The sequence below is a fragment of the Chlamydotis macqueenii genome, chromosome 1 (genome assembly GCF_036417535.1).
Source record: "Chlamydotis macqueenii isolate bChlMac1 chromosome 1, bChlMac1.mat, whole genome shotgun sequence".
NCBI lineage: Eukaryota > Metazoa > Chordata > Aves > Otidiformes > Otididae > Chlamydotis > Chlamydotis macqueenii.
This window is the reverse complement of record NC_141556.1, coordinates 38,656,573-38,670,030: the sequence shown is the minus strand read 5'-3', so window position 1 is coordinate 38,670,030 and position 13,458 is coordinate 38,656,573. Positions and strand designations below refer to the sequence as shown.

At 42.3% G+C, this 13,458-nt stretch overlaps 1 protein-coding gene across 2 annotated transcripts in view; it reads left to right on the top strand.

Annotated features, from left to right (window-relative positions):
- CPM (carboxypeptidase M) overlaps positions 1-12,739 on the top strand; it is a 34,610-nt gene extending 21,871 nt beyond the window's left edge. For both annotated transcript variants that reach the window (XM_086740031.1, XM_086740030.1), the window contains 6 exons: positions 6,931-7,103; positions 8,581-8,765; positions 9,005-9,175; positions 10,027-10,179; positions 11,153-11,301; positions 12,085-12,739. In XM_086740031.1, the coding sequence (XP_086596157.1) occupies positions 6,931-7,103; positions 8,581-8,765; positions 9,005-9,175; positions 10,027-10,179; positions 11,153-11,301; positions 12,085-12,318 (1,065 nt within the window). In that variant the 3' untranslated portion in view covers positions 12,319-12,739. The remainder of the gene's footprint in view (positions 1-6,930; positions 7,104-8,580; positions 8,766-9,004; positions 9,176-10,026; positions 10,180-11,152; positions 11,302-12,084) is intronic.
- Positions 12,740-13,458: the final 719 nt, after the last annotated feature.

Here is a 13,458-nt window from a genome sequence, read left to right as displayed (position 1 = left end):
CCTGCAGACTGCTGAAGTGATTTGCAAACCTATGGCTACAGGTGATCCAGCTTTGGTGGGAAAGAGATGAAGGGCAGGATATGATCTCATCCAGAGTGGCCTGGCTCTCAAATCTGGTCTTCTGCTGGACTGCAGAAGGCCACTCCTCCTATTGAAACCTTCACAGTGAAGCACTCCTACCGTTTTCATTGCCCAGCAGGATATGCACAAGGAATTTTGACTGTGGAGGCAAGCACTGTTTGCATATCCACAGATCAGGCAACCTGGATCTCTGCCTAAGATCTAAATTTTTATGTCAACTTTGTCAGGAAATGAGGCAAGACCTTTTTTTTTTTAAGTATCTGGCACTGTGTCTGGTTTTGTCTGAGCAGGGCTGATCCTTGAGCTACCGTGGTACCATGTTACACTAAGTACCATGCTACTACATTCAGTAGACCAAGCATGCACCTGGGGAAGATTCTGGAAATAGAGCTATTCCTGCTTTTTTAGGCCCTCATAATGATCTTTGCCTTACGTTTCTTTGTGTATGGATATAATGCACAGTTGGTGCTTGTTTTTCCTATCTGACCATAAATGTATTTCAGATGGCAGGAAATGAATTCCTCGTATAGAGGGACACTGGAGAACTTGAATATTTTTTTCCCATAATCTAAGATTCTGCTAGACTAGTCACTGGGGAAAGATTCAACTACCCCTGTAATATATTAAGCAGATCAATTTTGCACTAACTGTGTGACAAGCTTCAACTTAGGTTCCACAGTCTTAAAATTGAGAGATTATGGGTTCATTGATCTAGCTAGGTCTTTTGTGCTTCAATGGTGCTTTCTATAAGTGGTACAAAGTGAGAAAAATTTGGTTCTCAAGTGTTGTTTGGTGATGCTGCCCTTCTAACCTGTTATGATTGCACAAATGACACTTTTCTTTTTTGGCTCAGCTGGCCGGCTGCTCCTAAAACCTGAAAGTTGAGGGAGAGCCTGAATTGCATGTGTGCAGGCTGTTCACACGTGCTGCTGGAAGAAAATCTAGGTTATTTGGAGAGCTACCCAACAGGGAAGTTCTAATAAAATAATATCAGTACACAATACTAGGAAGAGAATATTTTTTTTTCAGAACTAGAAAGGCTATTTTTTTTTAACTAGGCTAATTTTTCTTATTACTGTAAGACATGACCAGCCAAGATTTAAATTATTTTATTTTGTGATCACCATTGCCAAGTAGAGTGAACTTTTGCCCCAGATCTCCAGAGATGCAACAAAAGACTCTCTCGTTCTTTTTGTGCCTGTATGAAGTTGGACACAATTTTTAGTTGTACTTCTTGTTTAACCCAAGCCAGATTAAAACTAATAATCAGAGGTAGTTCAGTCACTTGCAGCTACATAAAACTTTAATCAAAATGGCACTAATAGGCTGCACAAAATGCACAAGCCTGTGAAATGTTAATGAAGTCTGCGCTGAGGAAGAGGAGGGAGAGGTTGCCTGCTGTTCTGGGGCGGCTCTCATTCTGAATTATGCAGCAGCCCCTCTTGTCCCAGGCCTGTACTCTTACTTGAAGGGTCTTTTCTCCCTCAGTGTGTACACTCATATGTTCCTCTCTGGAGAAGAACTCATTCCACTTAACATCAACCACAACCAAACCCCTAAACACTCCTAAGTCATAAACGGAGCAGAATTGTCACCTTTTGATCAGCAATACCAGTGACTTGAGTCCCATCTACACAACTGAACCACAGGATGTAGTTAGAAGGCCATTCCTAAACCATGTATGTCACAACAGGGAGCCCCTTTAAGGAAAAACATGTCTGAACAAAGTGTAAACTGTATGTGCATTTCTGCTTGTTCCTTCCCTTTAATATATTAAGTATATGGCTTCCTTTAACTTTCTGCAGCTATGGTGTCACTGGGCCATCACGAGATAAACTGTTTCTCAGAATGGTAATGCTGATACCAACCTTTTTTTCTTAAATCATCCACTTCTGATGACTTTATTTTCTTAGAGGCAAAGTACTATTACACTTGGATTATGTGAAGCTGAGCCTGTACCGATAGGCCTGAGCTAGCCTACATGAGCGGGTCTGTTTTATCTTGCTGGCTTATCTTGTGATTTAAGTTTAAGCAACCAGACCCTGTTTTCTATATCATCACAGGCCTAGTCATATCCACAGAAGGGTTTCCTGAGATATGATGACTTATTAGGGCTTGGGTGACTGAGGACTGTGGTAGGTTTATTTGTGGTCGATATAATCGGGGCTTTAAAAAACCCCCAAACAACGAAGTAATGAGTCTTGTGTAGAATTTCTCACTCTCCTTTCCAAAAAATGAAGGGAAGCTGCATTTACATTATTGAAATGCCACTATAAAAAGGGACACTTCTTTTTTTTTTTTATCAACATGTTCAGCAAAAAGAGTTGTGTCTACATACTATACAATCTGCTATAAGAAATAATAATAAGGACCTATTCCTGTGTCCTTTGTACTGTGCAATATGGTATGGAAGTAGTGTGGCAGTGAAACAAATATGCACTCTAGAAAAGAGAATTTAAAAAAGAAATATTTCTTATATAGTTTTCCACCTGGCTTCAGTATCAGCTGATGTGATGTAAAGAAGGTCAGAAGCACCGGAGATTTCAAAATTCAAAGCAACCAAATCTATTTGCTAACAACAGGCTTAAAAAAAAAAAAAAAAAGAAAAAGCTGGATGCTGCTGAGATCTCTTTCAACACAAGTAGGGCTGCTGTCTCACCTCTGTTACCTTTTTTCATTGTCTTTACTCCCACACTTGTGAGTGGGAAAAGAAAAAGTTATCCACTTCTCAACCAGGTGAAGCCTGAAGCCTGTGGAATTTCTCCAGGTGGTAACATCTTATGTCAGTTACTAGTTCAAAAGCAGGCTTTATGTTGACACTTCCTTCAGTGATTAAACCAAGGAACTGGTTTAATCCTGTCATATATGTGGTAGTTCTCATATTTCGATAGTGACTGCTGCTACAGAAATAAATGGATATGTGCCAAACTGTATTTGCACAAACAGCTGCTTTTACACTGGCGTATTTTAGTGAAGGGCAAACACGGTCGGGTGTGCCGCAGCCGTGCATAGTAATTAGTCCTGTACAAGTGGTAAAAAATAACATCTGGTAAGTGGTCAACCAGGACGGGCTATTGGTTTCCCTGCTGTAACTCTGCTTCCTTAGGCGGGGTTGTGCCTGGTATGCTGCGCTAGGACTGCAGAGCAGTCAGGGCTGGAGCAAGGAGACTGGCAAGACCGTGTTCCTCTGAAACAGGTCCTACTTGATGGTTTGGATCTTTCTTTCGACATAGTTCAACTTAAAAACCAGGCTACATTTAAGGAAAAAAAAATTAATCTTAAAAATGGGCAGAGTCTCTCCATCAATCTTCCCCTGGTATTAGGTCTCTATCATGTGGTAACAAAACTGTTTTAAAAACAGAGGTGCCACAGTAAAGTGTTACAGTGGGGTGCAATTGGAGCTAACCTTAATCTTTTAACTGGCTACCGCTATGGCTTCTTGAGTAAGCTCTTCAGCAGCTGAGCAGGTTGCTGACCCAGCCATGCCAGAAGCAATAGTCAGCAAGTTTAAGGGGTATGTCTACAGAAGCAACAGTCACACCCTTTTCTACAGTGTTGATCCAGGCCCTGACACATGCGTGCTTCTTCATTCAGGACTTCCCCTGAGGATCACTGAAAGCCTTTTCTCCTGACTCTTTCCCTTTGGGGCACACAAGGAAACTGACAGCTGGAAGTGCACAGAGAAACTTACTGTCTAACTGTATCCCTAGAGGTGGGAGAAAGGATTTTCCTTGGCTTTTGTGTCACCTCTCATCTGAGCTACAGCACAACAATGCACCTGGGCATTGCACAAAACAGTACATCTGTGCATTGCCTTTGAGATATTGCGATTAAAACCAAATATTCATCATGTCTTCTCAAAACCCCAGAGCATGTAAAGGCTGTCCCCTGCTCTCTGCATCTTCCTATTAGACTAGCGGCAGGTTAAGGTGTCTGTCCTTGACTTTACTGTCAGCAACCTTCCTCCACTGTGTCTAGGTCCTTTATTTGAAGCTCTAGAGTAAAAATAAATGTCTAAAGCTTTTTTCCACAGGTATAGCTGACCTCTCTAGTAACAGTGTAAAGCTTGGCTGGGCAGCAGATGCCTTCCAAGGGCTTGATCAGAACTTGAACTATACTTACCCAGAAACAAAAACTTCCCCTTTCCCTCCCCTCAAACACCTCCAGATGTGCTTTCTCAAGAAATGCAGGGTACTCTGGACCAAAACAAAACCACCCCTCTGTCACTCCATCAAAACAGGGTGGTAATAAATACACACTTCCTCTACTGGGGAACAATCAAGCTGGTACAGCTCTCAGTGATGGAGATTAGCTGAATTGTTTAAAGTACTCAGGTACAACAATAGCTATATAAAGAATGCTATAAAATAGGATTAATTTTTTAAATACTGTATCTGTAAGTAAGTCTGAGTTTAACTTTCAAGTACAAAGAATGTCATCAATAAAAAACTGGTCATTTTGCATTCTTTATAAACATTGTCCTTCTCCTGTTCCTTTGCTTTATCTTTTTTCCCCTTCCTGTTCTTGCTTCTTTCTCCTTTCTTTTCTGGATGTCTTTCTGGCAGGCACTGAAGAGAAGTACAGTAGGAGCAGAGGCATTTTCCCAGTTTCTCCAGAGAGCAGTCTGGTCTTCTCTGTAGTTTACCTATCTCTGTGGTAGGGCCGTTCTTGCTGCTTCTGAGTCTGCTAGCTTTCTCTCTTATGCGCAGGGCCATGATTTGGCTGACTTCTCTCCCCTCCTTTCTTTTCGCCCCTGCTCCGTGTGCTTCCCAAGATGTCTGTCACCAAAGGCTGGAACTGAGCTGCCTATACAAGAGAAATTCTGTTGCATCCCTTCTTAAATTTCATGGACTAAATTTATCAAACCTACAGAGCAGTCTGCTTTCATGCACTGAGGTGCTATTTTGAAACCTATTGGCCATGGAGGAAAGCAGGTACCTTTTCCTCATCTTGTCAAAGCCCTTTTGCTGGAGTGTCTAGGAAAAGAGCCACTTAGTTACTGGCACAGTACATGCATCTGTGTAATGCAGCTTCCCCTAGCAGATTACTGGATGGTGGATTGCAGGAGACCAGCAGGAGCTGACAAGCAAGGGTTTGAAAACTTAGGAACAAATCTGCTGGGGGGCAGAGTGGGAAGAGATCCTTCTTTTTTTCTTTTTTTTTTTTTCCCTGTATGAACAGCATGGCAGAATTGCTCGAGTACGAACTTGGAGACCATGGCTGCCTTCAAGTATGACACTTAAAAGAGTGTGGTCCACAACTTAGCGGAGTCATTTTTGACACTACATTGTTTGTTTATTTCCTGCAATAAACAGCAATTGCCAGCTAACTGGCAAGACATGGTTTGCTCCAAACCTGAACAGCTGTTACATCCAGCTCTCCTTGCACCATCGCGTACCAGCCCAACTCTTGCAGGCAGAGCTCCTTCTGCACAGTGTCTGTGTTCCTGTTTACTTTAACACTTAGAGCAGGATTTGCCACTTAAAATGCACCAGTATGAAAATTCAGCAAGATATTAGTGCAGCGAATAGCTGTGGAAAAATATTCCTTTTCACCTGCCTGATTCCACCTACCATCTACCTTAGCCTGTACCAGTCTGAAAGCAAGGAGATGTTTATCTGTGACACCAGGTTCATCCAGTAATACCACTCCATCCTCCTCACTTTAGGAAAAAAAAAAAAAAAAGAAAATTCTTTGCAATATTTCCACTTTAGTGGGGCAAGAGTCATTCTAAAAGATACTGAGATACCAGAGCTCTGAATTAGAGCCTGCAGTGATTTACCAGGCTTTGTTCTTGGAGATAAAGTGGAGAGAAATTATCTCCAGAGCACATCTAGTTGCAAGTTTTGATTTGTTCCTATCCCAGCCAGGGCTTAGGAACCCTGCAGCACCCTTGAGGCATGGGTCACAGTGCTATAGAAAGTGCTTCTGGAAAGTATGGTCCAGTGAACACTGTACTAGTGGTTTCTGGGGTAGAACAGGATTGTTCTTAATTCCCTGGAGCTGGAACTTGTCACTATTTTGCCTGGAATCTGATGGAGTAGACTAAAGGGAGATATCCTGCTAGCTTTCATGACCTATACAAACTTACAGGAACAAAAATAGGTATATAGCTTTTTCTCTGCCACTGCCTTTCCTTGATACAAAGTCTGCATCCACATGTCCTTCCATCTCTTTTTCTAGGGAGTTTTATATATTTAGTTTCCCCAGTACCTGTGTTCACAGCATTAAAATAAAGCCATGTGACACAATATAACAGAAGTTATATTCTTGATCCAGTATGAAATCTGACTTCCCTTAGAAGAGGATCAACAAGAAAAGATCTGGCTCTGTAGCACCCTGGAAAACGTAGAAGTTGCCTCTTTCCGTTCTTCTGAACCATCACTGCTGAGTGGTGGAGCACAACACTGATGCTAAATCACAGGGCCCAGGGTCCCTCGGGCACCAGTGCAGAGCTGACTCTGCAGTGCCACTGAGATAACGCGGTGGTGTGCTTCCAAACCCGTGTGATCTTTAACAGGCAGCCCAGGCAGTTCTGGTTTTTGATAAGGCTGTACCTTACCTACGCAGGATTTAAGCAGTGCAGCTGACACAGACAGTTTCCCATTCCAGGAAAAGCTCTGGTTGATCTGGGTTTAAAACCTTTGTGAATACCCTCAAGTGATTCCTTTCATCTATTAAATTACTTTAAATATTTTTAGAGGAGAGCATAAAACAGTGTTGACCAGAATGCTCTTGTAGATGTGTGTAATCCGGTAATAACCTGTAAGTGAAAGGTAGTGGTTTTGTTTTTTTTTTTCTTCTTCTTCCATAGCAGGCTTAAAATAAAATCTGTGCTTCTTTATACAGACTGTTGGGAGAGAAATCCTGCTCCATTTGATAGACTTCCTGGTGACCAGCTATAGACGTGACCCAGTTATTACCCGGTTACTCAATAATACCCGGATTCATATCATGCCAACAATGAATCCCGATGGATTTGAAGCTACAGAAGTGCCTGATTGTTATTACTCACGAGGAAGGTAAGGGTGGCTTAGGAGGGTGGGCGTAGGTAAAGGAAATGGGTGGGGAGTAATAATTGGAGCTAGCCAAGAGGCTGAATCATAGTTGGTGGAGAGGATAGCCTAGAGGATGTGTAGGGCTAATTTTACCCTGTGCTGTTCTGAGGACGCACTGTTACGGCATAGAGTTTTTTGGAGGACTGAGTCAGCCTGGTGTTTATATGTGGTACGGCTAGAGAAAATTGGCCAGAATGGTGTAATGACCTAACCTCTTAGGCAGGAGACCCAGACTACCAATAGAAGCACAAGTACCTATTTAGACCTTTAGGGTGCTACAGAAAAAAAAAAAAAAAAGGAAAACTCCACCCACAGGGATCTATTTCAACTGGAGAACTCTGTAACCCTTCTTAATGAGAAAAAGGTATGTCTGAGCTTGCTGAATGGACTTCTAGAAATGTGTTTAAAGATCATGTTGAATTCCACAAGCAGAACTAGCGATAATAGGTGCTGTGCTAATAGTAGTGCTAGGAAATAAAACTTATGCAGAAGAAAATGTAACCTAGCGTTGCATCCTGTGCTACTTCTGCATTCTTTAATGTAACTATTGGAGAGATCAAAAAGTTGAGGAAAAGTGTTAACAAGCTATTAAGAGAGAAGAAGAGGAGAGAGTGAGAGAATGGGAAGAAATGCCAAAGGGACAAAGTTGAAATGTGTAGAAAAAGAAAACTTATCAGCTGGTTCTCTTGGATCCCTGATGACGACAACCTCAGAAGAAAGTGAAAAGGTAACTTAGGTAGTTTAGTTCTCTAGGTGACCAGTGTAGGCCCTCCTTTTTTTTTTTTAGGAAAGAAATTTATTCCTTAGTAAATAAATAGGACTTTTATGGAGGGTGGTATTTTTTTATCCCCTTACTGTTGAATAGACAGAGTTTAACTAACTGAGTTTAAAAATTAATACAGCTGACGCTAAATAACCTCTCCACTCTTGTATTAACCTGTCTGAGTGAAAAAGGAAGAAAGCATTTGCACAGTCCAGGCCTTTAGGTACAGGGAGAAGAGAATACATGCTGTATTTGAGTCAAAATTTTGCTCTATGCCCAGAGTGACAGGAGTACAAGAGACACAGCCATCCAGTAGTTACCTTCATCTTCTACACAAGTGGGAAAAACACACACAGAAGGACATTCTCCTTATCTGGCTTAGGTTTCTCTAATTCACATGTGTGTAGGTCTGTGCATGCTACATGTATGTTAAATATGATTTGCTGTTTCCACATGAAATACAATAGAAGAGTTGTTTTATTTTAGCCTATGAAAATTCCAGTGCTGCCAGAAAGCAAACTAAAGTCCATCTTCTTAATGCTTGAGAAGATTTGCAGTGGTCATCTTGCCTGTTTCCTGAAGACACTGGTGTGCCACAGATCTTAAGTACTGGGAGGCTGGCGATGTGGAAGTGTTTCCAGGCCAAACAGTAATGGGAATGTCTTCTCTTTTTCTAAGGTACAATAAGAACGGAGAAGATCTGAACAGAAATTTTCCTGATGCCTTTGAAAATAACAGCGCTAACATTCAGCCAGAGACTCAAGCAGTAATGAACTGGATAAGAAATGAAACGTTTGTCCTTTCAGCAAACTTGCACGGGGGTGCCCTGGTTGCCAGTTACACCTTTGATAATGGTAACTCAGGTAAGCTGCTAACAAACTCTCTTCTCCACAACTGATTTGGTTTAGGAGCATTAGCTGTACCAAGGCAAAATTATAAGGATTTCTGCTAAGTTTTTCCAGGTTTTGAGCTGGGATGGGCAGACTTTGATAAACCTCATCTAAATTCACTGCCTGATATAACTATCTGGGAGATGTTTGTTTATCCTGTGTGTAAGCCAGCACTAAGGAGAGTTACACAGTGGCTGTCTTTTATTCTGCAGTTACCGGCTCTTTGAAAGGCTACAGCAGGTCTCCAGATGATGATGTCTTTATTCACCTGGCAAAAACCTATTCTTTTAACCATGCCAGCATGCACAAAGGGATTGGGTGTGACAACAGACAAACCTTCCCAGAAGGTATTACCAATGGGTATTCTTGGTACCAGCTGGAAGGTAAGGACCTCACTGATATTTTTTTCAGCTGCTTCAGATATGGTGTTCTCACTTTCTCCTGCCATCTTCGATGATGAAAGGGCAGTGATTTTGCACAGAGTAGAAGGTTGATGAGGGGAGTAAGGCAAGGCATTCATGTGAATTCTCTGAGCAGGGCATGGGTGTTTGCAGACTCTCCCAGTCAGCAGTTACACGAGGGAATGGGCAGTCTCCGCTCTCTGGCTGCCTCTGTGCCCTTTCTTAAGGCCTGCATAGCTGTGTAGATTACACACACGCATACGCACTGGTGTGGCACCAAGCTCTTGTCCTTTCAGAAAGAAAACAGATCTTCTGTTCATGTATCATCCTTTTTAAAATTTTTGATCACTGAAATAAATGTTTTCATTACTGTTTAGGCGTAGCCAAACAGAACGTGGATCCCATGTACTTTGGCGCTGTGTGTTACCCTCACAGTCTGAATTCAAAGCCTTTAAAGGCTCTTAGGTAGCTTTGGCAAACTGTGCCAATCTGTGAATTTATCTATCTGCCCCAATTTAGTTGGGAGTGCTTGAATGAATTTAAGTCAATAACCCACCCTTCCTCAGTCATAATCATCATCATAATTCCCAAAACGCCACCATGCTTTAGAAAACAATGCTGTACATGTAACTGGAGTAATTAAGCTGGTTTTCCACAGGAGGCAGCAAATACAAGTGTAGCATTGAGGAATAATTTGTCTGATTTAACTTTTTTTACAGGTCTGGTGCATGTACCAACATTTTTAACTCTCTTGTTTTGTTTTTTTTTTTTTTCTGGTTTGAACTTGCTGCTTCTTTGCAGCTGAACACTGTTGGTTTTATTTCACTTTTTAGGTGGAATGCAAGATTACAACTATGTCTGGGGACAATGTTTTGAAATTACATTGGAGCTGTCATGCTGTAAATATCCTCCAGCAAACCAGCTGGAAAAGTTCTGGAGAGACAACAAAGTTGCTCTGGTCGAGTACATAAAACAAGTACATTTAGGTGGGTTTGTGAAGGGGGAGGGGAGCTAAAGCTGGGGCCAGGCCGGTGGGCAGAGTGGGAGCTCTTCGGGAGCCTGGGTCAGTGTCAGAGCTTGTAGGTGAGGCGTGAACTTGGGAGCCTTGGCTTTCGGGGAAGGATCTGAATAGCAAGTGCTACAAGGCCAGGGATGGGTAAAGGAGGAGAGATTACACGGGTGTCAGGTGTGGGGCGATGGGCACTGCTACAGTGGTGCAAGGGGCTTACAGTGTGCTGTGGCAGGAGCAAGGGACAGGCCCGTGGCACCATCTTACCATGCGCTCTGCTCAGGGAGCCCGCTTTCCTGGGCAGCTTTGGGGCAGCCACTTATTTCAGAGGTCTCTAAATGTGTGTGTGCCTGGGCCTGTGCACAATGTTTCATGGGTCCTGGCTGCCCTGATTTGAAGGCTTTTCTAAGTCTGATATTGGCCTCACAGCTGGAAGAGAGAGCTGCTGCTTAGGGAAGCAGAGGTGCTTTACAGTGAGCTGAAGGGTTTGCATAAATTGTTGCTTACCTTGCATTTTGTTGCCCAGAATGTCTGGCTGCTGTTTTATCTTTGCTTAATGCCAGTGCTGCCTTGAAGGTAGCGCAAGAGGATTTAGGGAAACTACTTCATAAGCAGACGTTGTCGGTATTCTGCCATTGGGAAGTACTGGATAAAAGGCTGACTTATTTTAAATTAAAAAAAAAAAAATTAAAAGGAGGAAAAAAAAAAACCAAAACACAAAACCAGTACTGAAGATTGAAGCCCTTCAGTAAAAGACACATACAGTAAGTATAGGATTTTCTATTTTAATTCCCTTTGGTAAGACAGAAGTGACTGGTGTTATTATTAGCTGTGCTCAAAATCACTGAAACAGCCTTTGAGTGCATCCAGCAACACACAGTCTGACTTTCTCCGAGGAGGTTCAGCACAGTCACAGGCTGTGATCTTTCTCTGCTCTCCCCTTTTCATAGGTGTCAAGGGTCAAGTTACTGATAAGAATGGGAATCCTATTCCCAATGCCATCGTGGAAGCCAAAGGAAGGCCTCATGTCTGCCCTTACCAAACAAATGACCAGGGAGAGTACTTTCTCCTCCTGTTGCCTGGGACGTATGTGATCAATGTAAGTGTGCGGCCGTACCAAATTACTGTTTTGAACTGCACTGGGTTCCTGAGCGCAGCGACTGCATCCTCACAGACAAATGAGGTGAACTTGTTCAAATCATATACAGGAGCTGTAAAGACTCTTTAGCAGATTTAAAAAAAAAAATAAAATTTTAAAGCATGTGTCAGCAGCAAGGAAATTGTTTGATACAGTAAGATCTTGAATCCCCAGAATGGCTAGAGATAAGCACTCATCAGGCCTGGATGTCGGAGCCAGCTGGGATGAGTGTCTGGACCATGGTGACGCTAGCGTGAGGCGTTAGAAATAAACCGCAGAGCTCTGGAAGTGTGAGGAGGTGGAGGCTGGGACCCACGTAGGCCCAGGCAGGAACAGGCTGACACCGCCATCAGTGAGTTATTTCCTTGGGTGGAAAGGGCTTCTCTGCAGAGGCTGTCAGTAGCTGGCATTAGAGATCATCTGTGCAGCGTAAGCAATGCCTCGCATCAGCCAAGGGCTTAGGCTTCAGTGTAATTGCAGGATTCCCTCTCTTTTACAGCATGCGTTGCTCCCCCGTTATAAATAAATATTCTATTACTGTTTCTATCTCAGTTTTTTGAAGGGTTTAGTCTTACGCTATAACATGAAAACTTCACTCTTTTCCCATTCTGTGTTCTCAAACTTATGTTTAGAACACTTTTCCCTATACTTTCACAGAGTGAGTACGCATGTCAGCTAATAATGGTTTGAAACGTTGAGTTCAGCTGTGAAACCAAGTAAGAAATCTTTCATGTTTGCTCCCAGGCTACTGTACCGGGATTTAAATCGATGCTGGCGACAGTGGAAATACCCGACAATACCGGTAACTTCAGCGCTTTGAAACATGACTTCTCTTTCTCAGAAGTCTCTGTCAGATCAAGAGCTGCTTCATGTCCCAAAATTCCCCTCTACCAGGAGCTTGAACGGGCTTCAGCTGCAGTAAAACCAACTCTACATATCTTGGCTTTAATGACTGTTATGCTTGTAATTTTCAAATAAAGTCAGGAATGACAAGAGATGGCAAGGCAAAACTTTCCTGCTCAAGTGTGGCTTTTCAGACAAGGAATTGTATGTGCAAAAGAATGTATTTTTTTACATAATATCATGTTTGTTTGTTATATTTTGTAAAATACTGGCTTGACAATCAAATGTTTTACTTTAGTAAGACTACAATATTTTTCTATGTAAGTATTTTACTCTAAAGAAATACAGTAATGGAGATTACCGTAGAACTTTGATGCAGAAAGCACAAATACATTCTGAAGAATTTGCCTGAGTTAAAAAAAGTCTGGGATTGTACTGCAAATGTTCCATGCAAACTCAGGTTCCTCCTCGAACCAACAGCTGATGTGCCACACAACTGCAAGCAATCACCTGAATCCCCCTTTCTCCTAATAAAGCCACCGCTATAAATGAGGAATGGCGTTTTTACGTGTGCTCTTTCCTACCTGGACAGATGAGACTGCTTGGGGCTGAAATAAGGTAAAGATCAGTGACACAGACACATTGCAAGACAGGAAGATGGAAGTGAAGTGTCAGTGTGTGCTGAAGAGCCCATGTTGCTGGAAGCTTGATGATAACCTGTGCCATCAGGCAAGGGAGAACAACTCAGGTCTCTGAAAAGTGTGCTCCCCTAAGACAGAGCTGCTGAAAACAACGTGGAAATGTTCAGCTACAGCTTTATACTGTTGCTGTTTTCCAATTTTTACTGAATGTGGTGAGGAACAGAACTCCATACAATTCAGAATTCTTTAAATCTGGGTAGTTTTAGCGATGTCTTTAGATTCCTAAAGTCTGTTTCCCAGCTGTGTTACTACACTGTTTGGGCCATGTCTAATCCCACCAGACCCTAACACCGAGGCGGCTCTCAGTGAGGGCTGAACTGACCCTGTTTCCCCTGGCTGGGCTCTGCAGCACGCACAAGGCGCAGATTCTTTTTTTTTTCCTGGTCATTTTTCAGGGCCCTTTGAAGCATTTATCAAGGCAAGCCCGTTAGTGCCATCTCCTGGATGTATTTTAAAACTTTATCTGCTAGTAATTTTCTTATGAAGTAATTTCAAAAGTAACCAGAAAAGTTTACAGTAAATTAAAAACAAGCAGGAAATGCAGTTAATCTTTTGATGCCTTTTAAAACACACT